Source organism: Salarias fasciatus, chromosome 17, assembly GCF_902148845.1.
Source record: "Salarias fasciatus chromosome 17, fSalaFa1.1, whole genome shotgun sequence".
NCBI lineage: Eukaryota > Metazoa > Chordata > Actinopteri > Blenniiformes > Blenniidae > Salarias > Salarias fasciatus.
Window position 1 is genome coordinate 22,230,481 of NC_043761.1, and position 27,433 is coordinate 22,257,913.

Here is a 27,433-nt window from a genome sequence, read left to right on the forward strand (position 1 = left end):
AAGAGTGGAGGTGGTGTGGCGTTGTTCACTCACACCACTGTGGAGTTTCAGGTGCTGGAACACATGTGAAGCATAGATTACAATGGATTTCTGATGTACCCTCTTCTTAACCGTCCCTTTTTACCGTCTGGAGTAATAGTCTAGTGGTAGAGCGTACGCCTCTCACCCGAGAGCTCGTGGGTTCGCGTCCCAGCTCTGTCGTGTTGTTTTTTTCACTCATTGAAATTCTGGAATTAACTAAAACATTCTTCAAGTCAGCTTCATCAAGAAAGCACAACACTTAATTAAGTCAACATTTCTTACACCACAACGTTTCTTTGCTTGTTACAAGCAAATGTTCCCACATTTTGGACTATTTTTTTCTACCTTTAAATGGGGCTGTATCACGCAAAATTCACTTTTTCTATGTTTTAACCTTGTTATATAGTTATGTACTCACCAAAAACACCCCCAAAGCGTTTTTTCTTTTTCCTTCATGCCTGCCTGTTTGAGCTTTGCTCGTTGCTGTGCTGCTCAGAGAGGCAGCCCCTCCCCTACCCGTGAAAACGCTCTGTTTCCCATGTTGACGTGGCACGGAGAAGATGGCTCCCCTGAGCCCCCCTCCCGCAGGCCCTCGGTCATCATTTGTAACTGGGATTACGGATGAAAGCAACAATGAAGCAAGAGCAAGAGTCTGAAGGGTCTGCGCTTGGTGAGTTTCGAACAGGAAAAGACGTTTTCATGTGTCTTTGGGTGAAGAGAAGCTGGAGCGAAAGAGCTATGCAGCGGAGGGGACAATCGTCTTTATTTGGCCAGACGCAAACTTGTAGCTGCAGTTTCCATGCAAATAAGGTATGTTGGTATCTCGAGAAATGAATGTGTGCAGGTGTTTTATTGTGTATGAATGAATTCCTTTTCCTTCCCGGTGCTCTTGCAGCCTTCCAGCAGTGTCCCGGTCACATCCCCCAGCGCTCCAGATCATCCAGGTCCATCAGCAGCAGCATCTGGACAGACTGCTCCCAGAGCCCCTTTGACTTTGGCATCGGTAAATATTAATGATGTTACAGGTGTTGGTAATTGCAAAAATATTTAGAGAAAACATGTTGAAGGAAACACTATCAAAACTTTTTCTGCAGTTTACAAAGTCAAGGTTTGCCACGTCTCATGGTGCTGCCTTTACACCAAACCTGAGTTTGGCGAGAAAACATGTCAGCGAGGTAATGTAGCAGCAGCACGGTGTTGTCCGGCTCATTTCAATGGATGATGTTTTTAGCTGTTCTCTCTCCCTCTCTCATCAGGCCTCCAGCTCTTCTGTGTCCTCCAGCACCCCTGCAAGTGCCACGACAAGCAGAGCACAGTCACCTGCCCGCAGTCCCAGGACATTTATTCAGACGGTCTCTCCTCTGTCTCTTCCTCCCTCACCTGTGGCAAAGCGGCCCTCTGCCACCTCCATCCCACCAGCGACTGAGAGAGCGCTGAGGAAGTTTTCGCTCCAGTTATTTTCTTTCCATTGATGTTTTACAAAACTTCAAGTAATAATGGCATCCTCATTATTTTGTCTTTACATTGCTGTCTTGAAACAATGAGGAAGCATCAGCCTCATCCTCAGCTCCTCCAATCCCACTATCCTCTGCTACGACCTCTGCGTGTGTCCCATCTGCTCCACCTCCGACTGCTCCACCTCCGACTGCTCCCTCTGAGCTCTCCACATCCGACCCTGTTCACGCTCCAGCAGGAGAAGCACAGACAGCTCCAGGTTCTGAGCTTTACTGGCTGCCAGCGGAGATGAAAAAAAAGATACCAGCTCAGGATCAGAGATGGATTTCAGCCGCCATCTGGAAAAACCAGCGACTGCGAGTAGACCTGGAGTTGTGGTCCGCACCACCAGAGCCTGCTCTTATTTACCATCAGGCTCCTACTCCAGAGCGGTTTTTCACCCACAAGCTCCTCCTGTGGATGCCGCATCACTTGTGGAAAGTGAGGCTGCACTGCCCTGTGTGCAGAAAGCAGCTCACAGGTGCTGGTGTCCACAAGAGAGCGCGCAAAGTCTTGGATATTGACAGTTATTACATTTTAATCACAGAGACTCTGAGATGCAAGTCAGTTGGGTGCAAAACAAATGACATCTCCTCCAGCAAGACCATCCTTGACCATCTGGATATGGCTCACAGGCTGGAGTTCAGGCTGATCCTGACGCAGAAGTGAGTAAACCAGATTGATAAATGTTTGGAATCAAAGCAGATTGATCACTAGCTGTGTTTATTAATTCTGTGTGTCTCTTTTGTTTATCTTTCTCTTTCTTTTAACAGATTTGCATGTGACATCCGTGTCATTAGGTTTTTGAGGGAGAGGACGCTGGGAAACAGCCCCACACGTTTGGTTAAACAGCTGAAAGAAAACCACAGCGAGGAGTGGCTGAAGCGCCTCTGCCGATATCTTGGGGCATGCTCTGACTTTGCAGCTCGGCCCAGCTTGCTCCCCGTCACATTCCAGGAGCCTCTGAGCCAGTAGCAGTACCAAGTCACCGCTGGATGTTGGCTCTGTATGGGCCAGACATTTTGAGCAGGCTGGACCACATTAAAACCACAATAACGTCCACATTTGGCACCATCCTGAAAATGGACTCCACCAAAAAGGTAGATCACTTCGATGGACATCCTTCGATATGAAATTATTATTTTCAGTCATATATGACAACACTACATCACAACCTGAACTCTGAATGCTGTGGTTTTTATGAAGATGAAATGTGATACTAATGTGCTTCGTCCCATCTGAAATCACAACACTGTATATGGGCTTTTGTGTCATTATAGATCACCACAAAACTGTCTGGCATTGCCAGAGGGACTGGTCTGTGGCTCTCATCAGTGAGTAATGAGGTGGGCCAAATCCTCATCAGTGTCTTGACTGCTCAGGAGGGTCCTGGGCTCCACATGATGGCTGCTGGGCTCATCCGGCGCTACAGTGATGCTGGAGTGGCTCCTCCTCACTCCTCTATGTTGACACTGACTGCTGCACGCAGCAAGGAGAACAGACAAAGCTGAAAGAGAGGTTTGGTGGGTGGCCAGATGTGGTTGTAAAACTTGACATCTACCACTTCGTGCGGCGGCTGGCGTCTGGATGCACAAATGAGGCACATCCCCTGTACCCCACCTTCATGGCCAAGCTGTCCTGCTGCATCGTTGAGTGGGACAGCGGTGATGTTTCCTTGCTGCGGAGGGCCAAGAGGGAGCAGCTGAGGAGAGAAGGTGTTCCTCACTGATAAATTGGTGGACCAGCAGATCACCAAAGAGGACCTGGCCCTGCACTGCAGAAGACGGACAAGAGGAGAGCCACAGACCATCATCATGATTGAGGGGCTGCTTAACGAGCTGATGGGTGTGAAGGGCAGAGACCTTCTTGGTGTGCCTCTCTTAGACCAGGAGAGGATGCAGAACATTTGGAGAGTCCAGAAAAGGCACATAAAATGCATTCAGGACCAACCAGGTGTGCTCCTGTACACCCAGACTGGAAGTACCACCACCAAGGAGGGCATCATTCTCCCAAAATACCGATTTGCCAGGGGGTCGTCGGGACCAATTGCACCTGCTGGCCCTCTTCCTCCTCCTCCCCCCACTCGCAGGGCTTACAAACGGACGGTTGAAGAAAACAAATGTGGCCAGTGTCACCAGCCCCGCACCAAGGAAAGTGGGCACAGCCAGTACTATGGTCATGTGTCCTGCCCACAGAATGCTGGTGTGCCACTTGACCAGTGGATGCAAGAGATGCGGCAGAAGAGGACCAAGGAGTGATGGAGTCTGGGACTCTGAATGTTGTAAATAGTTTTATATGTTCTTAGCACGGCTATTCAGTTATTATTAATCATTTTTTTATAGTGTTGTATATAATTGTGTGGAAATGCTTTGGTGTGCATAGTTAGCTCTTTGTGTCATACTCAAATAATATGTTTGTATTTTTCAATAAATCTGGCCTTTATTTTTGCAGCAGTGCTTTTGGTTTGTTATTCACATAAATATCTGTTTAGTAAAGTAAAACAGACAATCCTTGACGTCCCTCCACATACCAGGCCACCAAAATCCGCGGCGCAGGTGGAACAACATTCTCCTGACCCCAGGATGACAGGCGAGTTTGGATGAGTGAAGTCAGTGTAACACCTCACCGTGGACCTTGGATGGAACGTACGTCCTGTTGACTGGACCTCCCCCAGGATCCGGCTCACCCACCAATGCCTCCTGCACCCGTTCCATAACGGGCCAGGTCAATGCCCCCACCACACAATCCACCGGGATAATGGTAGTCTCCTTACTCCTCTCTCCCTCACCAGCGAATTGACGAGAGAGGGCATCGGGCTTGACGTTCCGGGAGCCTGGGCGATAAGTGATGGAGAACGAGAAGCGGTCAAAAAACAACGCCCACCTGGCCTGCCGAGAGTTCAACCGCCTAGCAGATCGAAGGTATTCCAGGTTCTTGTGGTCAGTCCAAACCACAAACGGCTGCCTCGCCCCCTCCAGCCAGTGCCGCCATTCCTCCAGGCCAACTTGACTGCCAGCAGCTCCCGGTCCCCCACGCTGTAGTTCCTCTCCGCGGGAGACAGGCGCTTCGAAAAGAAAGCACAGGGGTGGACCTTACCATCGTCCAGTGACCTTTGCGAAAGGACAGCGCCGACTCCAGCGTCAGAGCATCCACCTCCACAATGAGTTGCTGGGCTGGGTCCACCTGTCTCAGGATGGGGGCACTGCCGAAGCACTCCTTGAGTCTGGCGAAGGCCTTCCCAGCCTCCTCAGACCAGGCGAAGCGGGACTTAGTGGATGTGAGCTGGGTGAGGGGGCGTGCTACCTGGCTGTAGCCTCTGAAGCACCTATAAAAGTTCGCAAAGCCCAGGAAGCGTTGCAGTTGCTTGCGGTTCAGGCCAGTCCACCACCGCCTTGACCTTAGCTGGATCCGCCTGGATCGAGCCCTCTGCGATGGTGAACCCCAGGAATGAAGTGGAGACAGAAGAATTCACATTTCTCTGCCTTGACATACAGCTGGTTCTCCAGGAGCCTCTGCAGCACCTGCCGGACGTGGTTGACATGCTCCTCCTTAGATCTGGAGAACATCAGGATGTCGTCAATGTACACAAAAACAAAAGTGTTCAGGAAGTCTCTCAACACATCATTAATCAGACGTTGGAACACTGCTGGGGCATTGGTGAGGCCGAAGGGCATGACCAGGTACTCGAAATGCCCCACCGGAGTCTTGAACCTCGTCAGCCACTCGTCCTCCTCACAAATGCGGACCAGGTGGTACGCATTGCGCAAGTCCAGCTTGGTAAAGATGATGGCTCCCTGTAACAGCTCGAAAGCTGAGTCCATGAGGGGCAGCGAGTATTTGTCTTTGACTGTGATGTTGTCGAGCTGCCTGAAATCGATGCACGGGCGAAGAGAGCCATCCTTCTTACTGACGAAGAAGAAGCCTGCCCCGAGGGGTGACGAGGAGGGTCGGATGATCCCGGCCTTCAGGGCATCCTTGATGTAGGCCTCCATGGCCTCCCTCTCGGGACCCGACAGGCTGTAAAGTCTCCCCGACGGCAAGGTCGCCCCCTTCACCAGTTCGATGGCACAGTCGTAGGGCCTGTGAGGGGGTAAAGACAAGGCCTTGGTTTTACTGAACACAGGAGCCAGGTCATGGAAAACCGGAGGCACCAAGGAGAGATCAGCAGCCTCCATGGTGGGCTGACGGGTGGGCAGAGATGGAGAACAGGCCGCCGACCGGAGGCAGTTGGCCAGGCAGCGAGTACTCCACGAGATCACCCTTCCCCCGGTCCAGGAGATGAGAGGGTCGTGGAGCTGCAGCCAGGGGTACCCAAGGATCACCTCATCCATGGACTGGGGTAGAATAAAAAAAAACTGATCTCCTCCCTGTGGTTACCGGAGGAAAGCAGAGCAACAGGAACTGTGCAGGACTCAACGATGGCAACCTGGGTTCCAGAAGCACCGAGGACCCGTTTGGCTGGAGCATGCCCGTTGACGTCGACCCCCAGCCCCCGCGCCAGCCCCTCCGAGATAAAATTCCCTTCAGCTCCAGAGTCCACCAGAGCCTTGGATTGCACCTCCACTGACCCCCATGACAAAGTGACAGGCAACAGAAGCTTCTTAAGGGGACTTTGATCCTCCTGACCCGCCAGGCCCCCTACTTTCACTGGCGGGCCATGTCTTTTGGCCGATTGGGACACCTGTTCCGGACATGGCTGGACTCCCCACAGTAGAAACACAGTCCCAGACTCACCCTCCGCTGGCGTTCCGACCCGGTTAGCTGGATACGACCGACCTCCATGGCATCTGGATCCTGCTCACCCGTGAGTGACGGAGCTCTGGGGCGGGCTGAGACCGTCTTACCAGGGCAGACCTCCCGGGTGCGGTTGTCCAGCCGAACCGCTTGGGATATCAGGTCATCCAGCGTCCTTATATCCTCTCGGCGCGCCAGTTCAGCCTGGAGCTCCGGACGTAGCCCAAACAGGAACACCCCACGCAGGGCTATGTCATTCCAACCACTTGCGGCTGCCACCACCCGGAAGTCCACCGAGTAATCCGCGATGGAACGACCTCCTGTTCTCATCGTCAGCAGCCGCCGGGAGAAATCCCTCTTCCTCAGTGTGGTCGAAGGCCTTCTTAAACTCAGATGAAAAACGAGAGAAGGAGTAGTTAGCAAATGCAGCACTCTCGATGATGGCTCGGGCCCAAGCTAGCGCCCGCGAGTCAAGAAGGTTTGTCAAGTAATAGATCTTGGAAGCATCAGTGGGGAACTCCTCCGGAGCCCGTTCAAAAACTAATTTACATTGAAGCAGAAAACCACTGGCTCCTCCAACCTCTCCCCCATACCTTGACGGAGAGGAAATAGAGATGATGCGACGCTGGCCGTAGGCCGCTCCACTGGTCACCGAGGGTGGGGGGCCCGATGGCGGAGTAGATGCACCCGGGGCTGATTCCGCTTTTGCCAACTGATTCACCATGGACATACACTCACTCATCTGTTGTCCCAGATGATGCAGGTAGCCCTCGACTGCATCCAAGCGTTCCTTGGGTGTGGCGGGGCGACTCTCTGCTGGGTCGGGGGTCTGGCCGGATCGTTCTGTCATGGTGGGAGTGCCGTTCGACCCAGGCGCAGAGACAGAGGCAAGATGAGGTGTGCAAAGGTTTATTCAGAGCAAAGAGTCACTAGGACTGCAGCCTGGCTGCAGTGCCGCAGGTTGGCTTAAGGCGAGGTTGTGGCAAGGTCGTGGGGTGGCGTGGTGTGGCGAGGTCGAGACGTGGCGTGGCGAGGTCGATGTGTGGCGTGGCGAGGTCGAGGCGTGGCGAGGCAAGATCGAGGCAAAATCCCTCACTGAGACGTGCTGGGCAGGAGAGCGCTTCCGCAGCAGCACGGCAGACCAGAGAAGATAACGATCCAGCACGGACCAGGTGGCTGGGAGAGGCTTAAATAGGCAGGCAGGGTGGCGGTCCCCAGCTGACTGTAATGAGTAATCAGCAGGACCCAGGGAGACTGGGACCGCCCCCTAGCCTGCCAGAGCAGAATCCTGACAAACTGTTAAATGTTCATGACAGGATATGCTGAGGCTCGCTGCTTGGCCTGCTGACTTCACTTCAGTCTCACAGCACAACACAGAGAGTTTAGATAGACAATCACAAATGTTTTGCTGATTTGTAAAAAACAGAAGAGAAAAGAAACAAAACACTGCACAATCAATAGGAATTGGTTATTTGGGTTTCTGTTTTTCTGTCACGAGGACAGCCGGGATGCGAACCCACCAGAGCGAGCCATCTTTTTCATAGCGATGATCAGATTAGCATTGTTTTAGCATTAGCATCATTTTAGCATTAGTGTTACTTGGTTAGATCATTTAGCGTAGTTCACAGGTGTAATTTACGTAGGGTTGGTGGGTTATGAAAACCCAGGGCGCGCTGTGTTCCCAGTGAGCACCGCTCTGCTCCGCTCCGAAGCTCCATGTGAGCACCGCACCGCCCGTCACCGCTCGGACTCCTCGGTGCCAGCGTGCGCTGTCACAACAACTCAGCCCCCATTTCATTTTAAGAAACTCACGATGATTGTTGTATGTCATACAATGCATAACATAGTTAATATAAGAAGAGACATTTACTGTGAAAGGTCATTTTGGCTTCCACTACACAGTATGTTATTTTGATACTGCCTGCATGTACGCTGACATCAGATTGCAGCTGGAGATGATGGAAGCAACACAGTGTTTTGTGAAATCGTTCTCGTTACCATCCTCCTCAAACATGGGACAACACAGCAGACAAACACACAGAAACACAACAGTAACGTCCCGACAGTGGACAAAACCTTGATCATCAGACCTTGCCATCCTCACTCCCAGCCTCGTGGCTCAGTCAGTCCCCAGTTTCTGGGGGCTCGTCCGGTTATGATTAAAGCTACACAAGCAGTTTTACAAGCCACATTATATGCATTCATATTATAGTCCATTTCCACTAGACTATATGTAAGCAAGCAAGCACTCAAATAAAATGTAAGATTTCCCACAAATCCCCCTCTTGGCCAAAAACAGATTTTAGGACCACAAAATTAACATTCCTGCAAAAATTACATTTCTGCATGGTCTGCAAGCATGTCTCCAAGTACATAAATAAATAAGTACATCAATTAATGAATAAATAAGCAATGTTCAGACAAGCAACAGTTTAAAACAAAATGGTGTGATGAGTGTTGATACTCAACTGCCTCGGTGGACAACTGACTTCCCACAGTCCTCTCTTCAGGTTAGGAGGCCGGTGTGTCCTCTCCTCCAGGTATGGAGCTCTTCAACCTAGAGAGGCGAGTGTGACAGATGTGATACCACTTGGCTGCTTTCTCCTTCAGTCAGACAGCATGGGTCGTCCGGGCTGTCACTTGGAACGGTCCGTCCCAACATGCCTCTGTCCACCCCCTCTTGGGTCAGCGCAGGTCCACAAATCCTAGATTCACGTCCTACTCCAGGTGGTCATTGCGATCAGGACCAACCTCCTGGTCCTGGAAATGGTCTCCCGGTCTCTGGTTCCAACAGGGTTAGGAAGGATAGTTAAACTGAAACACACACGCAGGCGTGTGAGCGTGGCTCTTTTCTCAGCTTTCTTTGAAGGAAATGAGTTTCTTGTGTTTATCAGTTGTGTGTGTGTGTGTGTGTGTGTGCGTGCATGCGTGCGTGCGTGTGAAGCTGCAGAAGGAGCTGAAGAACCTGTGTGTGGAGGAGGGCCAGCTGAAGCGAGCTCTGGACATGAAGCTGAACATCCGGCGGCAGAAGAAGGAGGTGAAGGAGCAGCACGTGAAGGAGGTGCTCGGGTACGGGCCTGCGCTCCTCCGCGCCGCACGCCGTCCACCGCGCTCACACCCCCGCTGACCCGAGCCGCTCTTTCAGCCAGTGCACCCACATCCACCAGAGGCGCGAGGAGATGGCCGACAAGATCCAGAAGATCTCCGGCCAGACGCAGCAGCTGAGGGCCGAGATCAAGAGCCTGAGGGACGTCTGCGGCGAGGAGACGGAGAAAGCCCAGGTACCGGCGGCCTCCCGCAGCAGTGGCAGGCCACTTCCTGTTCCCACGCTGACGCCTTCCTCCTGTCCCCTCCAGGCCATCTACAACACCCTGTCCGCCGCCGTGGACAAGCTCCACCAGCGCATCCAGGCTCACTCCAGAGACCTGAAGCTCGCCGCCGCCAAGATGTCTGCAAACATCTGAGCCTGTTTACTGTTCTCATATCTTCTCGCTTTCAGAGCCTGATCAGACCAGGGGGGTTCCACAGTCTGACAGCTCATCTGTTTAATGCTGTTTTGTCTTCTGTTTAATGATTCATAAAGACAAACCAAGTCAACCATGTGTTTGGAAAAATTCTTTATCACTTGTCTTCATATTTTTCTCATGAAAAGTTTGACGACATGCCGACTCTTCTGTTTTCCTGATCAGCCCAGCCTCTTTGGACTTCAATCTAGAAACACATTTCCACTCTGATTTCACTGTAAAGCTGATGCTGCTGCATGACGACGAAGAGAAAAGAACTGAGGCTGGTTCTTCAGCCGATCCCCGAGCTGACGGGGTCAGAGGTCGTCCTCCTTCGGCCCCCCCCGCTGCTCCTTGATCCGAGGCGGGCCGGAGCCTGCTGGACCTTCTGAACGTGGAGACCTGAGTCTTGTAGTCCTTGATCTGGGTCCTGGCCAGACGCAGCTGGTTGATTTCGCCGATCAGAGTCATGTTCTGCTGGACAGACGGCCGTCACATGTCAGGAGATGAAACTCCAGCGTTTAAAGGTGCAGTACGTCACATTTTCAGTCAAAAAAAGAAACAACGTAAAACTATGTAAATGCATAGTTTGTCTTTTTTGTCTATTTACAGATGTGATGTAAATACATCAGCTTAACTCCTGGGACAATACACAGGTTCACGTTCTGCTTTCATAAGTGCTCAAAACTTGTTCAATAATTTAATTGACACAACTACAAATGGTGCTTCCACAGGTGCTCAAACCTTAAAAGTGTTCAAGTAGAAATGAACACTTATCCACCTCAGCTACAGTGTCAGCCGCGCTGAAACTCTCCCAAGAAGAGGCTTGGACATGCTGAGGACACCCAGGTCGCTCGCTCACATGCTGTACTGCTCACTGGGAAGGCTCTGGCTATCTTGCACAGACGGAAAAGCTCCTGGAAAACATATTGTTTCACATATTTGAAACTGATTTTGTATTGAGATTTTCTGTGTTTAGGTCTGGGGTTTTCTATATATTCTCATATAAATATCATACACAATAGGACAATGTTTTTTTACATTGTTTTTTTTACAGTAAATTAACTCAAGTAGGAGAGAGTTACACAACAACTTCAAGTAACATGTTCATGAATGACCTCTGAACCTGACATACACCTTAGTAGCTGGAGTTCCAGACAAAGCTGCTTCACAGTCAGTCTCCAGTCTCCTCCTCCTCTAAGTGTGGCTGCTCAGCTGTGGGAATACAAGGATGCTGGGAAATGACAGATTGACAGACAGACAGGTGCGCACGCACGGACACGGGCACAGGCGCACTCACACACACACACACACACACACACACACACACACACACACACACACACACACACATATTTTGCCATTTTGGTCATCAGTTATTGGTCAGCTCTGTACTGTATTTTTTTGTAATTCAAGTTTTTATTTTTTTCACAACTTAGAACAAGACAAACAAAAACAGACAGCAATGAACAATACAAAATGTGGCCAAACTAACACACACAATGAGTACTCTACTTTAATTCACCGTGTCTAAAATGGTTAAGATGTTTCAAAAAATGGAAACAGCATTATTTGCTCAGGCTGTCCATTGAACAATTAACCTGTTGTATTTAAACATCATAACCACATCAGATGAAGAATCTTTATTGTCTTTGTTTTAATGTATTTCCTTCATTTCCCTGTGAAACTCTGTGAATTGTCTTGAGTCCAGAACTCTTTCTTCAGGTTTGAATGATCCTTCAACAGTCTATGAGAGAGAACTGAACCTTTCCACGGCTGCGTCTTGTTTGGAGTTGAGTGCAGGTTCTGTTTCAGCTGTGACCAAAGGGCGGAGCCTGCAGTATTAAAGGAGGCAGAGCTGAGGAGGAGACATTAGTCCTGCAGCTTTACACTGTTCATCACAGGTTTTCTTTACTTTGGTTTCTTTAGAGAAAGCTCTGCAGAGATGGTCATGAGGAGTCTGGTGTTCCTGCTGCTGCTGGCTGTGAGCAGTGCCAAAGTGTTTGAGCGCTGCGAATGGGCCCGAGTGTTGAAGAAATATGGGATGGACGGGTACCGAGGCGTCACCCTGGCTGACTGTGAGTACAAATAGCTCTAAACAAACAACAGAATGATATATCACATGTAGGCCTCATGTTGTCTGAGAGGCGTTTGTGTTAATGACTCCTCTCAACCAGCTGAATTTAAGCCACGATTCAGTGTGAGACACAACTAACTCATTTCAGAGATTAAAACTTTAGGAGGACTTTCCAGCAGTGAACCAGACTCAGAGGCTGAGAGACTTCAAATGATGATGAACACCAGACTTGCCAAACAAGTCTTTGATGCCCAGTGCGATACTCTCATTCTGCAGGGGTGTGCCTGTCTCAGTGGGAGTCCAGCTATGACACCGGAGCCACCAACTACAACGGACCCGGCTCCACAGACTACGGCATCTTCCAGATCAACAGCCGCTATTGGTGCGAGGACGGCTCCCCTACAAGCAACGGCTGCAACATCAAATGCAGCGGTCAGTGAAGAATCCCTGCATTTACACCTCCCACTAAAACATACCTGGTTCTTTGACTTTCAGCACATGGATGTAAATTAATAATGATCCACCAAATTCAATTTCAGAGCTTCTGAGTGACGACGTTGGTGCAGCGATCAACTGTGCCAAGCGTGTGGTGAAGGATCCTCAAGGCGTCAGAGCCTGGTAAGTCCTGAACATGTGATGAGACTGTGATGGACTCACTGCTTTAACCTTCACATGTGGAGGAATAAACGACTCGGCTGTGTTTCAGGGTGGCCTGGAAACGTCACTGTGAGAACCAGGACCTGAGCTCCTATGTGCAGGGATGTGGTGTGTGATCAGCTCCTGGAGTCCAGCATCCTCTGCTGCAGTTGAACAACTTCTTTGTGGTTCAACAATATTTCAGACAAATGCTGAACACACTGATGTACTGCAGCGAATAAAGTGCCTGAAAAGGAAGTATTCAATCAATTCTTTCATTTGAGCTTTCACTTGCTTGCATTTAAAAGTGACCCAGAGAATAGCTTGGAGTGTTGATTTTAGATCATTTCCGCTGAATCCCATTTCACCCCTTGGCCCTACCCCTCATTTTGCGCGTTCACGGGGAGGGGTAGGAGTGTCCCAATTGTCATGACGTAGGGGTAGGGCCAAGAAGGAGGGCCAGTCCTCCCTCCAAAAGGAGGTTCTCGAGAGGCACACTTCAAACGGAGGGGTATGATCTGGTGGCGAGGGGCGCTTGTTTCATCAGCCTGCACTGTCAGTGGCGGGCGGGGTTAGTTCACTTCCGCATTGGCAGGAGTGATCATTTCCACACCCGCGCATTCCAAAGGCAACAGACAATTATTTTCAATAAACTGGTTTCTTCAACACTGCCCGCCTGGAATGCGCGGGTGGGAAACCATCGCTCCCGCCAATGCGGAAGTGAACTAACCACACCCGCCACTGACGGTATAGGCAGACAAAACAAGCGCCCCTCTCCACAGATTTCACAGAAAGCCTTCCAAGATTGGCAAGATGGCAGCGTCCGCAACGAAAGAAGTTCATGAATGTCAGTGTTTTGTCTAAAGTTTTAAAAGGTAAAAACATTCTTCGGCAAATAATTGTCGCACCTGCCTACGTTATCGGCAGCGGCGACTACTGATGATGTACGCGATTTTCGGAGGGGTTTACTTTGGGCCCTACCCCTGCGCACTCCGTTTCAAAGGGGTAGGGCTAGAAGGAGAAATGGGATTGGGCCTTAGTTTACTGGTTACATGAATGACTTAAATGGGTGAAAAAAAAAAATACTGAGCTGCAGAACTCCAAATGCATGTTAAAGCTGCTGTTGTCTGATTTGGCCAATGGATCCAAACTTTATCAAGCCAGTTGGACCCGAGGCTTCAGAATGAGGTTTCTGTCAAATGTGTTTGTGACCTTGAAAGTACTTCATTGATCCATGGTTTAGGTACTACTTGACACTTGAACCATCCCATTCATGGTTAACCTTGACTATGCACTCGGAGCTGCTGGGGGCCAGGTGGGATTCGAGTCTCAGAATTTGCCCTGTGTTTAGTTTTTCTCAGTCACTCTGGTGCCTTTGTCACATCGCATTTCACTTTTGCACAACAGTTCAACCTCCACAACATTCAGCCATTTACACACATCGTGGTCGCAGTTTGTCATTCTAACAAATCAGATACTTCTGGACATGCATCACATGCTTTTCATACAACTCTGGCATGTAATGTGGTCATTTGCTCATGTCAGTCAAAATGAACTATACTTGGGAATGCTGGAGTCATTCTCTATAAAACTAACAGTCATTTCATTGCTTGAGTTGTTAGATGCTAGAAAATGTACTAGTCAAAATCGGTCAAGCAAATCTGACATTTTGAATGTTTTTCCTGAGTGTCTCTTAAATCAAGCTATTCTCAGGTGAACTTCAGCTTCATTGATCAGGTGTGAGAAGCATTTTCTTATCAGTTGTAACAAGTCACTTTTCCATTGTCACTCAGCTGAATCCCATCAACCTTCACTTGACAAGCGTGTCAGACCCAAGCAGGACAGTGTGGATCATTTCTCCAACACTAACACAGAAATGGAAGGTCAGCCGCATGGAAAAGGGCTGAGGATGGGAAAGAGGACCAAACAGAGGAAGGAGATTGTCAGTACATCCCTGGTGAAATTAGGGCTCCACTTGTGGATCATGCTGTGCATCACGGCCTCATGATGGCCGAGGCTGATGGAAGGATGCGGGCAAACGTTGGAAGAACCACTGTGAATGTAATTTTTCCAGAATTTGGTTGTGAGAACAGGTGTGTATAATGACAGGAACTCAGCACCAAACAATCTGCTTTGAACTACTTTCATTGAGTCATACATGAAGCTTACGGAATGTGTCACTTTTTACATTTTCAATTTAGACTCACAGCTTCACTGCAGCTCAGATTTAGTTTACTGGAGTGTACTGTAGACATTCAGGGATTTCAGCACCGCCTTCTGGCTTTCAGAACGTGTCACATAGAATGAAAGTTACTAATGTAACTATGGTTCTATGAATCCCGGATGACCGCCAGAGCACTCTGTCACTCAGAATCTTCATGATCAGTCAAGGTGATTCTGTAGGAACCGAACCTGAGGTGACACTGGAGCTTATAACCTTTCTAGGGTCATGCACAAGGTCACCAGTGACGTTGTGGGTACACATACTAGAACTTCACATGTGTGAAGGGAACATTCAGAGCTTTCAGCATCTCCTTTTGGCAGTCATCCGGAATTAATACAACCATTGTTGCATTCTTTTTTTTTACCAACATCAAAAGCCGTTAAATCTGGAGTCTTGATTTAAAAAAAACCCCTAACATGGCAGTTTTGCATTACTTCAGTTATTTTGTCAGCTATTTTATTTCGTCCTTCAGGAGAGCAGAATATTTGTTGCATGGTGAATGTGCGATTTTTAGATGTCTGTATTCAGAAAATTATGATGAAGGCTACCATTATTGATCACTAAAGGAGGTTGGACTGGTATCAGTACTGGATTGGTATCAGTATCAGATTGGTATTGGAATTGGCTAATACTCAATTTCATGCTACCGGCATGGGACATGAAGACATGAAAAGGTGGTATCAAGCCATCCCTAATACCCCACCCTCACCTCAGAGTCTGCAGACTACAGAGTGGACTCTCCAGAAAACCACACAGCTGCTCAGCTCCTGAATCCTGCAGCTTGTTGTTACTCAGGTCCAGATGTTTCAGGAGAGAGGGCTTCAGAGCTGAGACCACAGAAGAACAGCTGATCTCACGTCATCATGTTGTTTCCCTGCAGGAACTAGAGCCCTGAAGAGGAAGCGCATCTTCCCTCGGGACCGAGTGCTTCAGGCGGGAAGCAAGGCCACATTTTGCTGCGTGGTGCCGGCGGCTCAGAGTTTTGACCAAATGTATCTGAGCGGCTACGGAGGAGCTGAGATGAACTCCTCTGAGATCAGCGATCAGACGTACGGCCTGACTCTGCTGCTGAAGCAGCCGTCAGAGGTCTGCGTCGACGTCAAGTGCCAAACAAACACCACTTCCTACGGAGCTTGTACTTATATCGGCTGTGAGTATGACGGATTCGGTCTGTTCTTCAGTCCACATGTTCGCTCCAGACGCTCTGACAGCTTCAGCTGTGAACTCCAGGAACGCCAGCTTGACATGGACCTGGACTGTGGAGCAGTACAAAGACCTCAATATAACATGCCAAACACTCATCAATCACGCTGAAACAGTGAGTGGATGATGGAAGGCTCCTCTGTGAAGCTCCTGTTTGAACCTGAATATCTTTATGATTTTCTGCATTGTGTCTCAAGGTTGAAAGCGTTGGAATGGGCCTTAAGGTTGCGGTTTTAAAGGAGCTGATCCCTCACTGGAGGTACAGTGTGAGGGTACGATGTGGAACAGCTCAGCACTTCTGGAGGTGGGGGGACTGGAGCAGAGACTTGGTCTTTCACACCAGAGGTGATGGTGAGTGCTGCACAGAGAGACAGGAGTGCTTTATGTCAACGAGAGTTTAACAGGAAGTGATGATCTGTTGGTCCCACAGTTCCAGAGGCTCTGAATGTGTGGATGCAGATGAAGGAAAACCACACACTGGTTATGTGGAAAGTGAGTCACATGACACTCACACACCTTCATGTTTTTAATGGTCAGATTCATACAATGATAATAGTCTGGAAAAGAAGTGTGGCTTTACAGACTTCAATTCATAACAGGAGAAATAGAAAAAAGTTATCTTGTTACTGCAGTATTACAGTTTTAGTGTCAAGATCTGAATCTCAGACTGAGTTCTGAATGGTGAAGTGTGTTTTGTGTGCAGAAGCTGCTGGCCAATCAGAGCCACGGAGAGATCCTGAACTACGAAGTGACCTGGACTAAAAGCAGAGAGGAAGAGTGGCAGATCAGGAGCGAAGTGGCAAACAGCAGTGAGAGTGTGACTCTGAGCCTGAACCCCGGGGAGGAGCACATGGTGACGGTCAGAGCCAGAAACACACATGGAAGCTCTTCTCCATCAACCATCATCATCCCCAGCAGGGGTCCAGGTAGGACTGGTGGGGAGTGAAAATCTGATCTCAGATCAGACGACGAGGAGTTGAATTGTTGACATGTTTTCAGCTCATTTTCTAATGTTTGCTTGAGCTGCCAAAGCAGTGTTTTTACCGTGGGCAGTTTAACTTCAGGCTATCTTAGTTCTTTGATAAATATCTTTATTGAAAGGACTCCAAATGTTTGACAAAGAAAAAATGTAAGAAATGAAAGATATGGCAGAATTCAGTATAAATCACTCTTTCACGTTTCCTTGACTCAGAAGAATATTTTTTTCTTCTCCAAATATAATCATATGGTATTTTACTGAATTCCTTGATGATATTTTTGGAAATGTGGCGTGACAAAGAGACATCCACACATCCAGATATAGCTTTTGCTTTGTGGCAAATAAATGAAGGTTGACTTGGTGTTTTAATTGTTAGTGGTGAAATATGTTTGTGCAACATTTTGCTGCGAGCTAACACAGAGCTGGCGGTGCGAGCGGAGCGTGTGTACCTGAAGAGGTGATGAAAAAACAAAAGAAAACAAAACATTTTTTGTTAGTTGCCTTTCAGGTGAAGGGCAGGGTGAGATGAGGTTGTGCACACACAGTCGCGTCGCCCCCTAGTGGCCAGACTTAACAGCGTCCATCCCAGCAGGCTGGCTGCGTCGCTCACAGATGATGACGTCAGCTTTAAACAGGACATTCGTCGCCTGTATAACCGCCCTGTGCGCGTGGCTACGTTAAAGTGTCACCGCGCCTGTGAGCTGGAAACAGCGAGCAACCAGGGTTCGAGTCCCACAGGGACCCGCTTCTCAATATGTGCCTGAAGCACGATGGTCGTCCCAGTGTCTGTTTCTGGGGGGGACAGATGCCAGATGGCCATCAGTTAGCTAGTTACTTGCCAGATCGCCCAATAGCTTAGTTAGGTTTTTACTTTTCAAAACTAAACACATTCAACCACCTTCACTCACGCTCTTTATACACTTATGTACAACTGCTGCATTCTCACAAATCACAGCCTCACCTCTTTTACACTCATTTTCACACAATTTACATCCAAGACAATTAAAAAAAAAACCTCATCACAGCCGATTGTTGCTTCACCCTGATGCTCTGTCCTGTGTCCGCTTCTTCTTCTTCTTCTTCTTCTTCTCATCGAAGCGTACTGCTGCCCTCTACAGCCACAGATCATTCATTGCTTCATATTTTCACATCAAGTCCAGACGAGTGAAGGAACTTTCAAACTGCTTCTACAGTCTTTTCAGCCTTCTGCTCAGCTCCAAACATGGATTCAAGGGAGAAAACAGACAGTCCCAACTCACAAAAAGCTCAATACTGCACTTGCTAATGCTTCAACCTAAATGTACACAGAAATATCCCCTTTAAAACCCCTTAAGCCCGAGCGCCCCCCAATTGGGGGCCTGACAGCAAACATTTCAGAGATTGTCTAATAATATGCATTATTTCTGACAGAATGTCATGATGCTTATCCTCAAATTTAACAGCAAAACCTGGGCTAACCGAACATTTCAGCCATTATTACACACCCCAAACACAGCTCAAACACGAACTAAATGAATTATGAACTATATTCGTGACCGTGTCAACCCACTCGCCGAAATATTGATAATAGCGCAATTTAACCTGATACAATTCACACAAACAGCCTCTCATATGAGAGCTGAGACTCTGCTGATGACAACCATAGCACTCAAAGCCCTCTAAAACCACAGAATCCGCCACAAAATGCCACAGAACAGCCAACAGCAAGATCGCTTTTTCAAACTGCGGTAAAAAACAATCGCCTCTTACCTGGACATTTGGCCGGATGTCGTCCAAGTCATGCATTTATTGTCCATCGGGGGTCACTTAGCATAGCTACCTAGCATTCTCTGAGCAGCTGTGGAGCTGAGCGCCTGTATAACAGAGGAGGCTAGGGCCGAAGGAGGACGACCTCTGACCCCGTCAGCTCGGGGATCGGCTGAAGAACCAGCCTCAGTTCTTTTCTCTTCGTCGTCATGCAGCAGCATCAGCTTTACAGTGAAATCAGAGTGGAAATGTGTTTCTAGATTGAAGTCCAAAGAGGCTGGGCTGATCAGGAAAACAGAAGAGTCGGCATGTCGTCAAACTTTTCATGAGAAAAATATGAAGACAAGTGATAAAGAATTTTTCCAAACACATGGTTGACTTGGTTTGTCTTTATGAATCATTAAACAGAAGACAAAACAGCATGAAACAGATGAGCTGTCAGACTGTGGAACCCCCCTGGTCTGATCAGGCTCTGAAAGTGAGAAGATATGAGAACAGTAAACAGGCTCAGATGTTTGCAGACATCTTGGCGGCGGCGAGCTTCAGGTCTCTGGAGTGAGCCTGGATGCGCTGGTGGAGCTTGTCCACGGCGGCGGACAGGGTGTTGTAGATGGCCTGGAGGGGACAGGAGGAAGGCGTCAGCGTGGGAACAGGAAGTGGCCTGCCACTGCTGCGGGAGGCCGCCGGTACCTGGGCTTTCTCCGTCTCCTCGCCGCAGACGTCCCTCAGGCTCTTGATCTCGGCCCTCAGCTGCTGCGTCTGGCCGGAGATCTTCTGGATCTTGTCGGCCATCTCCTCGCGCCTCTGGTGGATGTGGGTGCACTGGCTGAAAGAGCGGCTCGGGTCAGCGGGGGTGTGAGCGCGGTGGACGGCGTGCGGCGCGGAGGAGCGCAGGCCCGTACCCGAGCACCTCCTTCACGTGCTGCTCCTTCACCTCCTTCTTCTGCCGCCGGATGTTCAGCTTCATGTCCAGAGCTCGCTTCAGCTGGCCCTCCTCCACACACAGGTTCTTCAGCTCCTTCTGCAGCTTCGCACGCACGCATGCACGCGCACACACACACACACACACACACACACACACAACTGATAAACACAAGAAACTAATTTCCTTCAAAGAAAGCTGAGAAAAGAGCCACGCTCACACGCCTGCGTGTGTGTTTCAGTTTAACTATCCTTCCTAACCCTGTTGGAACCAGAGACCGGGACACCATTTCCAGGACCAGGAGGTTGGTCCTGATCGCAATGACCACCTGGAGTAGGACGTGAATCTAGGATTTGTGGACCTGCGCTGACCCAAGAGGGGGTGGACAGAGGCATGTTGGGACGGACCGTTCCAAGTGACAGCCCGGACGACCCATGCTGTCTGACTGAAGGAGAAAGCAGCCAAGTGGTATCACATCTGTCACACTCGCCTCTCTAGGTTGAAGAGCTCCATACCTGGAGGAGAGGACACACCGGCCTCCTAACCTGAAGAGAGGACTGTGGGAAGTCAGTTGTCCACCGAGGCAGTTGAGTATCAACACTCATCTCACCATTTTGTTTTAAACTGTTGCTTGTCTGAACATTGCTTTATTTATTCATTAATTGATGTACTTATTTATTTATGTACTTGGAGACATGCTTGAGACCATGCAGAAATGTATGTTTTGCAGGAATGTTAATTTTGTGGTCCTGAAATCTGTTTTTGGCCAAGAGGGGGATTTGTGGGAAATCTTACATTTTATTTGAGTGCTTGCTTGCTTACATATAGTCTAGTGGAAATGGACTATAATATGAATGCATATAATGTGGCTTGTAAAACTGCTTGTGTAGCTTTAATCATAACCGGACGAGCCCCCAGAAACTGGGGACTGACTGAGCCACGAGGCTGGGAGTGAGGATGGCAAGGTCTGATGATCAAGGTTTTGTCCACTGTCGGGACGTTACTGTTGTGTTTCTGTGTGTTTGTCTGCTGTGTTGTCCCATGTTTGAGGAGGATGGTAACGAGAACGATTTCACAAAACACTGTGTTGCTTCCATCATCTCCAGCTGCAATCTGATGTCAGCGTACATGCAGGCAGTATCAAAATAACATATTGTGTAGTGGAAGCCAAAATGACCTTTCACAGTAAATGTCTCTTCTTATATTAACTATGTTATGCATTGTATGACATATAACAATAACAGAAGAGAAAAGAAACAAAACACTGCACAATCAATAGGAATTGGTTATTTGGGTTTCTGTTTTTGGAAACAGGTCAAAGGGACGACCAGCTCTCAGGTTCAAGGATGTCTGCAAGCGTGACCTTAAAGCTGGAGGCTTCAACCCTTCTGACCTGGAGTCAGCCACGTCCGAACACTCTGATTGGCGGACCACCAGCAAGGATGTCATCAGAAAAGCAGAGGAGAGAAGAGACACCCGCTGGGGAGAGAAGAGACACCGCAGACAGCGGAAACCATTGACATCTCAACCACACCGCGAAGAGTTCATCTGCAGTGGCTGCGGCAGGATCTGCGGATCCCGTTAGACCGTTGTAATAAAAAAATATGGTATCCAAGGATTAACAAGAACATCCCACCTGTCTGTGAGAGTGTGCCCGGCTCTTTGCAGATGGAGCAGAGAGAGCAGCAGGTGGAGCAGAGAGAGAGAGCAGCAGGTGGAGCAGAGAGAGAGAGCAGCAGGTGGAGCAGAGAGAGAGAGCAGCAGGTGGAGCAGAGAGAGCAGCAGGTGGAGCAGAGAGAGAGAGAGCAGCAGGTGGAGCAGAGAGAGAGAGCAGCAGGTGGAGCAGAGAGAGAGAGCAGCAGGTGGATCTGTGGCAGTGGCAACAGCAGTGGTGACAGTGGGAGGGAGAGGAGCAGAGTCTGAGCTGGTGGTACTCAAATCCACAGTCTGAAAAAGATTGCAACACAAATAAAACTTTATACTCAAGCAAAAATAAAACACGTTAAAAGTCATTTTAGAATATCATAAATAGCAGGTGTTCCAGATAAGACTATCACCAATACTCACAGCAACTGTAGAGGTCAGCAGAGCAGCTGGAAGGTGGGTGGGAGCAGGGAGGCATGGGGCAGACGAGATGGGATCAGATGCAGGAGGTTGGGGAAAGGTGGGGCTTTCCACAACACAGACTGGGGAGGTGATGGTTGGTGGTGGCTGAGAAGATGGGCTTGTGGTGTCCAAGGATCCTACGGTGGGGTCTACGTCTGCATCTTCAAAGCCTTCGTCTTCAAACTCCCCCTCTGTGCCAATGTCCTCCAGCAGCTGGTCGGTCTCCTCGGTGTCAGGCTCTGTGTTCTGCATGGCCCTTCCTGTCTGCCTGAACAGGTAATCGATACCTATCAGCTCTCCTGGGATAGAAAATAGAAAAGAAAATTGATAAAAAAAACAATGGCAACTAATTAATCATGTTGTTCTTTATGTATTTAAGGGCACTTGAGGGGAAATTCTGAACTCACCCGTGTACACAGACGGAGGTTGGAAAGAAGGGACGAGTTTCCTTCCAAGCACCTTGGTACTGTAGGTGTTGACACAGGGAACAAGGTCACCTGAGTAGCTTCGCAGTGACGAGGTCTGGACTGCCAGAGAGGCAGCTTCTCTGTCCTGGTTCCGTCTGTTGAGGCCATCCAGGAGGTACAGCTGGAAATTCAGACTGTTGGCACTTGTTCCTAAAAATACATTAAAACAAATAAACACTGTAAGCAGTTGATTTGTTTATTTATTTATTTATTTATTTGAGTTTGCAATACAGACGCTGTGTCTCCATTGCAATAATGTAAAGCTTATCACATTTACCTTGCTGATGAATAAGGGATTAATACAAACCTGGAATGAACCTCTGCAGACGACAGTGGAAAGATTCCAGTGACGACGACCCCCTGGCACATCGGTATTTTGGGAGAATGATGCCCTCCTTGGTGGTGGTACTTCCAGTCTGGGTGTACAGGAGCACACCTGGTTGGTCCTGAATGCATTTTATGTGCCTTTCCTGGACTCTCCAAATGTTCTGCATCCTCTCCTGGTCTAAGAGAGGCACACCAAGAAGGTCTCTGCCCTTCACACCCATCAGCTCGTTAAGCAGCCCCTCAATCATGATGATGGTCTGTGGCTCTCCTCTTGTCCGTCTTCTGCAGTGCAGGGCCAGGTCCTCTTTGGTGATCTGCTGGTCCACCAATTTATCAGTGAGGAACACCTTCTCTCCTCAGCTGCTCCCTCTTGGCCCTCCGCAGCAAGGAAACATCACCGCTGTCCCACTCAAAGATGCAGCAGGACAGCTTGGCCATGAAGGTGGGGTACAGGGGATGTGCCTCATTTGTGCATCCAGACGCCAGCCGCCGCACGAAGTGGTAGATGTCAAGTTTTACAACCACATCTGGCCACCCACCAAAGCTCTCTTTCAGCTTTGTCTGTTCTCCTTGCTGCGTGCAGCAGTCAGTGTCAACATAGAGGAGTGAGGAGGAGCCACTCCAGCATCACTGTAGCGCCGGATGAGCCCAGCAGCCATCATGTGGAGCCCAGGACCCTCCTGAGCAGTCAAGACACTGATGAGGATTTGGCCCACCTCATTACTCACTGATGAGAGCCACAGACCAGTCCCTCTGGCAACGCCAGACAGTTTTGTGGTGATCTATAATGACACAAAAGCCCACATACAGTGTTGTGATTTCAGATGGGACGAAGCACATTAGCATCACATTTCATCTTCATAAAAACCACAGCATTCAGAGTTCAGGTTGTGATGTAGTGTTGTCATATATGACTGAAAATAATAATTTCATAGCGAAGGATGTCCATCGAAGTGATCTACCTTTTTGGTGGAGTCCATTTTCAGGATGGTGCCAAATGTGGACGTTATTGTGGTTTTAATGTGGTCCAGCCTGCTCAAAATGTCTGGCCCATACAGAGCCAACATCCAGCGGTGACTTGGTACTGCTACTGGCTCAGAGGCTCCTGGAATGTGACGGGGAGCAAGCTGGGCCGAGCTGCAAAGTCAGAGCATGCCCCAAGATATCGGCAGAGGCGCTTCAGCCACTCCTCGCTGTGGTTTTCTTTCAGCTGTTTAACCAAACGTGTGGGGCTGTTTCCCAGCGTCCTCTCCCTCAAAAACCTAATGACACGGATGTCACATGCAAATCTGTTAAAAGAAAGAGAAAGATAAACAAAAGAGACACACAGAATTAATAAACACAGCTAGTGATCAATCTGCTTTGATTCCAAACATTTATCAATCTGGTTTACTCACTTCTGCGTCAGGATCAGCCTGAACTCCAGCCTGTGAGCCATATCCAGCTGGTCAAGGATGGTCTTGCTGGAGGAGATGTCATTTGTTTTGCACCCAGCTGACTTGCATCTCAGAGTCTCTGTGATTAAAATGTAATAACTGTCAATATCCAAGACTTTGCGCGCTCTCTTGTGGACACCAGCACCTGTGAGCTGCTTTCTGCACACAGGGCAGTGCAGCCTCACTTTCCACAAGTGATGCGGCATCCACAGGAGGAGCTTGTGGGTGAAAAACCGCTCTGGAGTAGGAGCCTGATGGTAAATAAGAGCAGGCTCTGGTGGTGCGGACCACAACTCCAGGTCTACTCGCAGTCGCTGGTTTTTCCAGATGGCGGCTGAAATCCATCTCTGATCCTGAGCTGGTATCTTTTTTTTCATCTCCGCTGGCAGCCAGTAAAGCTCAGAACCTGGAGCTGTCTGTGCTTCTCCTGCTGGAGCGTGAACAGGGTCGGATGTGGAGAGCTCAGAGGGAGCAGTCGGAGGTGGAGCAGTCGGAGGTGGAGCAGATGGGACACACGCAGAGGTCGTAGCAGAGGACAGTGGGATTGGAGGAGCTGAGGATGAGGCTGATGCTTCCTCATTGTTTCAAGACAGCAATGTAAAGACAAAATAATGAGGATGCCATTATTACTTGAAGTTTTGTAAAACATCAATGCAAAGAAAATAACTGGAGTGAAAACTTCCTCAGCGCTCTCTCAGTCGCTGGTGGGATGGAGGTGGCAGAGGGCCGCTTTGCCACAGGTGAGGGAGGAAGAGACAGAGGAGAGACCGTCTGAATAAATGTCCTGGGACTGCGGGCAGGTGACTGTGCTCTGCTTGTCGTGGCACTTGCAGGGGTGCTGGAGGACACAGAAGAGCTGGAGGCCTGATGAGAGAGGGAGAGAGAACAGCTAAAAACATCATCCATTGAAATGAGCCGGACAACACCGTGCTGCTGCTACATTACCTCGCTGACATGTTTTCTCGCCAAACTCAGGTTTGGTGTAAAGGCAGCACCATGAGACGTGGCAAACCTTGACTTTGTAAACTGCAGAAAAAGTTTTGATAGTGTTTCCTTCAACATGTTTTCTCTAAATATTTTTGCAATTACCAACACCTGTAACATCATTAATATTTACCGATGCCAAAGTCAAAGGGGCTCTGGGAGCAGTCTGTCCAGATGCTGCTGCTGATGGACCTGGATGATCTGGAGCGCTGGGGGATGTGACCGGGACACTGCTGGAAGGCTGCAAGAGCACCGGGAAGGAAAAGGAATTCATTCATACACAATAAAACACCTGCACACATTCATTTCTCGAGATACCAACATACCTTATTTGCATGGAAACTGCAGCTACAAGTTTGCGTCTGGCCAAATAAAGACGATTGTCCCCTCCGCTGCATTGGGCATTTCTCAATCTACAATACAATCTGAATATATCTTAATGCCTCACACTTTTTTAAATTAAATTTATTCTTAATAAGTGCACACTGAATGCTGGTTATTATGTCCAACGTACCTTGACATAAAAGATCATGCCACTTTTTCTGGCGTGGTGCTGGTAAGTCACATCACTTACTTAGGAATCCCTATTTCTCCCAGGCTGTCAGAGTTGATGACTTGAAATTTCACTCCATTACTCAAAACAATAAACGATGATCTCCAACGATGGATGAACATACCACTATCACTATTAGGCAGAATAGCAACAATAAAGATGACAATCCTCCCCAAAATTAACTATCTCCTTTCAGTGATCCCCACTCACCCACCTCTCATCTGGTTTCACTCTCTTGATTCATCCATCAATAAATTGTATTGGAAAAATAAACCCCCAAGAATAAAACTGACCACACTTCAGAAAACAAAAACATTAGGCGGACTCAATGCACCACATTTTCACCACTATTCACGAGCAAATCAGCTTCAGTATATCTACAAATGGACCCACCCCACTCAGTCAGACAACACTTGGTTAGACATAGAACAGACAGTTAGTAATGAAATACATTGAGCAGATTTACCATTTCTCACTCAGTCTATCAAAAAACACCCCTGTTTCAAAAACCCCACAATATCATCGGCTCTGACAGCCTGGTGGAAATTACACAGCATCACTGACTCCACTCTGGCACCCTCACTCTTCACCCCCATCTGGCACAACCCGGACTTCACCAGCAAAAAACAACCATTACACTGAAGCTCCTGGGCAGATAAAGGGATCACTCACCTCAAACACATCTTCAACAATAACACCCTGGTCCCATTCCCGCTTCTGGTCCAGAAGTTCGGCATCAGGAGCCAACAGTTTTTACAATACCTACAGGTTTCATCATCCATCCAATCAGCAATGAAAAACAGAAACATTGAAAAAACAGAACACAAATTGCACTTTTTGCCTGCAAGCTAAATTTACTTGGCTACAATACTTCAACCAATCAGCGCTTCAAAACAAAACGCTGGCTAGCTTTAGCTCTTTTGCTCGAGCTTCTCTTCACCCAAAGACACACGAAAACGTATTTTCCTGTTAGAAACTCACCAAGCGCAGACCCTTCAGACTCTTGCTCTTGCTTCATTGTTGCTTTCATCCGTAATCCCAGTTACAAATGATGACCGAGGGCCTGCGGGAGGGGGGCTCAGGGGAGCCATCTTCTCCGTGCCACTTCAACATGGGAAACAGAGCGTTTTCACGGGTAGGGGAGGGGCTGCCTCTCTGAGCAGCACAGCAACGAGCAAAGCTCAAACAGGCAGGCATGAAGGAAAAAGAAAAAACGCTTTGGGGGTGTTTTTGGTGAGTACATAACTATATAACAAGGTTAAAACATAGAAAAAGTGAATTTTGCATGATACAGCCCCATTTAAAGCTCGAAAAAAAATAGTCCAAAATGTGGGAACATTTGCTTGCAACAAGCAAAGAAACGTTGTGGTGTAAGAAATATGGACTTAAAATAAGTGTTGTGCTTTCTTGATGAAGCTGACTTGAAGAATGTTTTAGTTAATTCCAGAATTTCAATGAGTGAAAAAAACAACACGACAGAGCTGGGACGCGAACCCACGAGCTCTCGGGTGAGAGGCGTACGCTCTACCACTAGACTATTACTCCAGACGGTAAAATGGGACGGTTAAGAAGAGGGTACATCAGAAATCCATTGTAATCGACGCTTCACATGTGTTCCAGCACCTGAAACTCCACAGTGGTGTGAGTGAACAACGCCACACCACCTTCACTCTTCTTTTGTCTGTGTCTGTCAAGCATTTCATCCCCTTCAGTGCCAAAATCACTTCTCCACAGCACTGTTTGACCAACTTTCTGATGTTGCTCTGAAATTCAAATGGCATTTGAAGTGACCTACAAACAACATGGTGTTTTCAAAGTTGGTGTAAGGGCCTCAGATATTGAGGTGGATCATTGATCATCTGTTACATGAACAACAATCCTCATTTGTACAGTTTGACACGCATCATCATCAGTAGGTATTTTACATAAAAAAGAAAAAAATAATAAATTCTGGGATGTATCACTGAATTATTCTGATAGCGAACTTGTACAGACAAGTAAACAATTCATTAATTTATGGT

The 27,433-nt window shown here is 48.4% G+C and overlaps 1 protein-coding gene and 2 long non-coding RNA genes across 4 annotated transcripts; 2 read left to right on the top strand and 1 right to left on the bottom strand.

Moving 5' to 3' along the window:
- Nucleotides 1-648: 648 nt before the first annotated feature.
- Nucleotides 649-12,687, top strand: LOC115404377 (lysozyme C-like). 2 transcript variants are annotated; one of them, XM_030113678.1, is made up of 5 exons: nt 649-691; nt 11,682-11,830; nt 12,106-12,261; nt 12,369-12,447; nt 12,536-12,687. In XM_030113678.1, the coding sequence occupies exons 2-5, from the start codon at nt 11,698-11,700 to the stop codon at nt 12,600-12,602; spliced, it is 435 nt and encodes a 144-aa protein (XP_029969538.1). In that variant the 5' UTR covers nt 649-691; nt 11,682-11,697; the 3' UTR covers nt 12,603-12,687. The 2 variants fall into 2 exon arrangements, with proteins under 2 accessions (XP_029969538.1, XP_029969536.1); XM_030113676.1 differs by lacking the exon at nt 649-691 and having other exon boundaries at nt 11,632-11,830.
- Nucleotides 12,688-16,122: 3,435 nt separating this feature from the next.
- Nucleotides 16,123-16,631, top strand: LOC115404584 (uncharacterized). Its single transcript, XR_003933363.1, has 3 exons — nt 16,123-16,243; nt 16,323-16,384; nt 16,596-16,631. It is a non-coding gene; the product is annotated as an uncharacterized LOC115404584 (long non-coding RNA).
- Nucleotides 16,632-19,119: 2,488 nt separating this feature from the next.
- LOC115404735 (uncharacterized) lies at nt 19,120-19,570 on the bottom strand. The gene is made up of 3 exons (XR_003933373.1): nt 19,520-19,570; nt 19,308-19,443; nt 19,120-19,232 (listed from the first exon to the last, which is right to left on the bottom strand). It is a non-coding gene; the product is annotated as an uncharacterized LOC115404735 (long non-coding RNA).
- Nucleotides 19,571-27,433: the final 7,863 nt, after the last annotated feature.

Excerpts from the sequence above, each read along its gene's own strand:
- LOC115404377 (XM_030113678.1), top strand. The coding sequence starts at position 11,698 with ATGGTCATGAGGAGTCTGGTGTTCCTGCTGCTGCTGGCTGTGAGCAGT. Across the intron at positions 12,262-12,368 it reads CTGCAACATCAAATGCAGCG|AGCTTCTGAGTGACGACGTT; the intron begins GTCAGTGAAGAA and ends ATTCAATTTCAG. Across the intron at positions 12,448-12,535 it reads CCTCAAGGCGTCAGAGCCTG|GGTGGCCTGGAAACGTCACT; the intron begins GTAAGTCCTGAA and ends GCTGTGTTTCAG.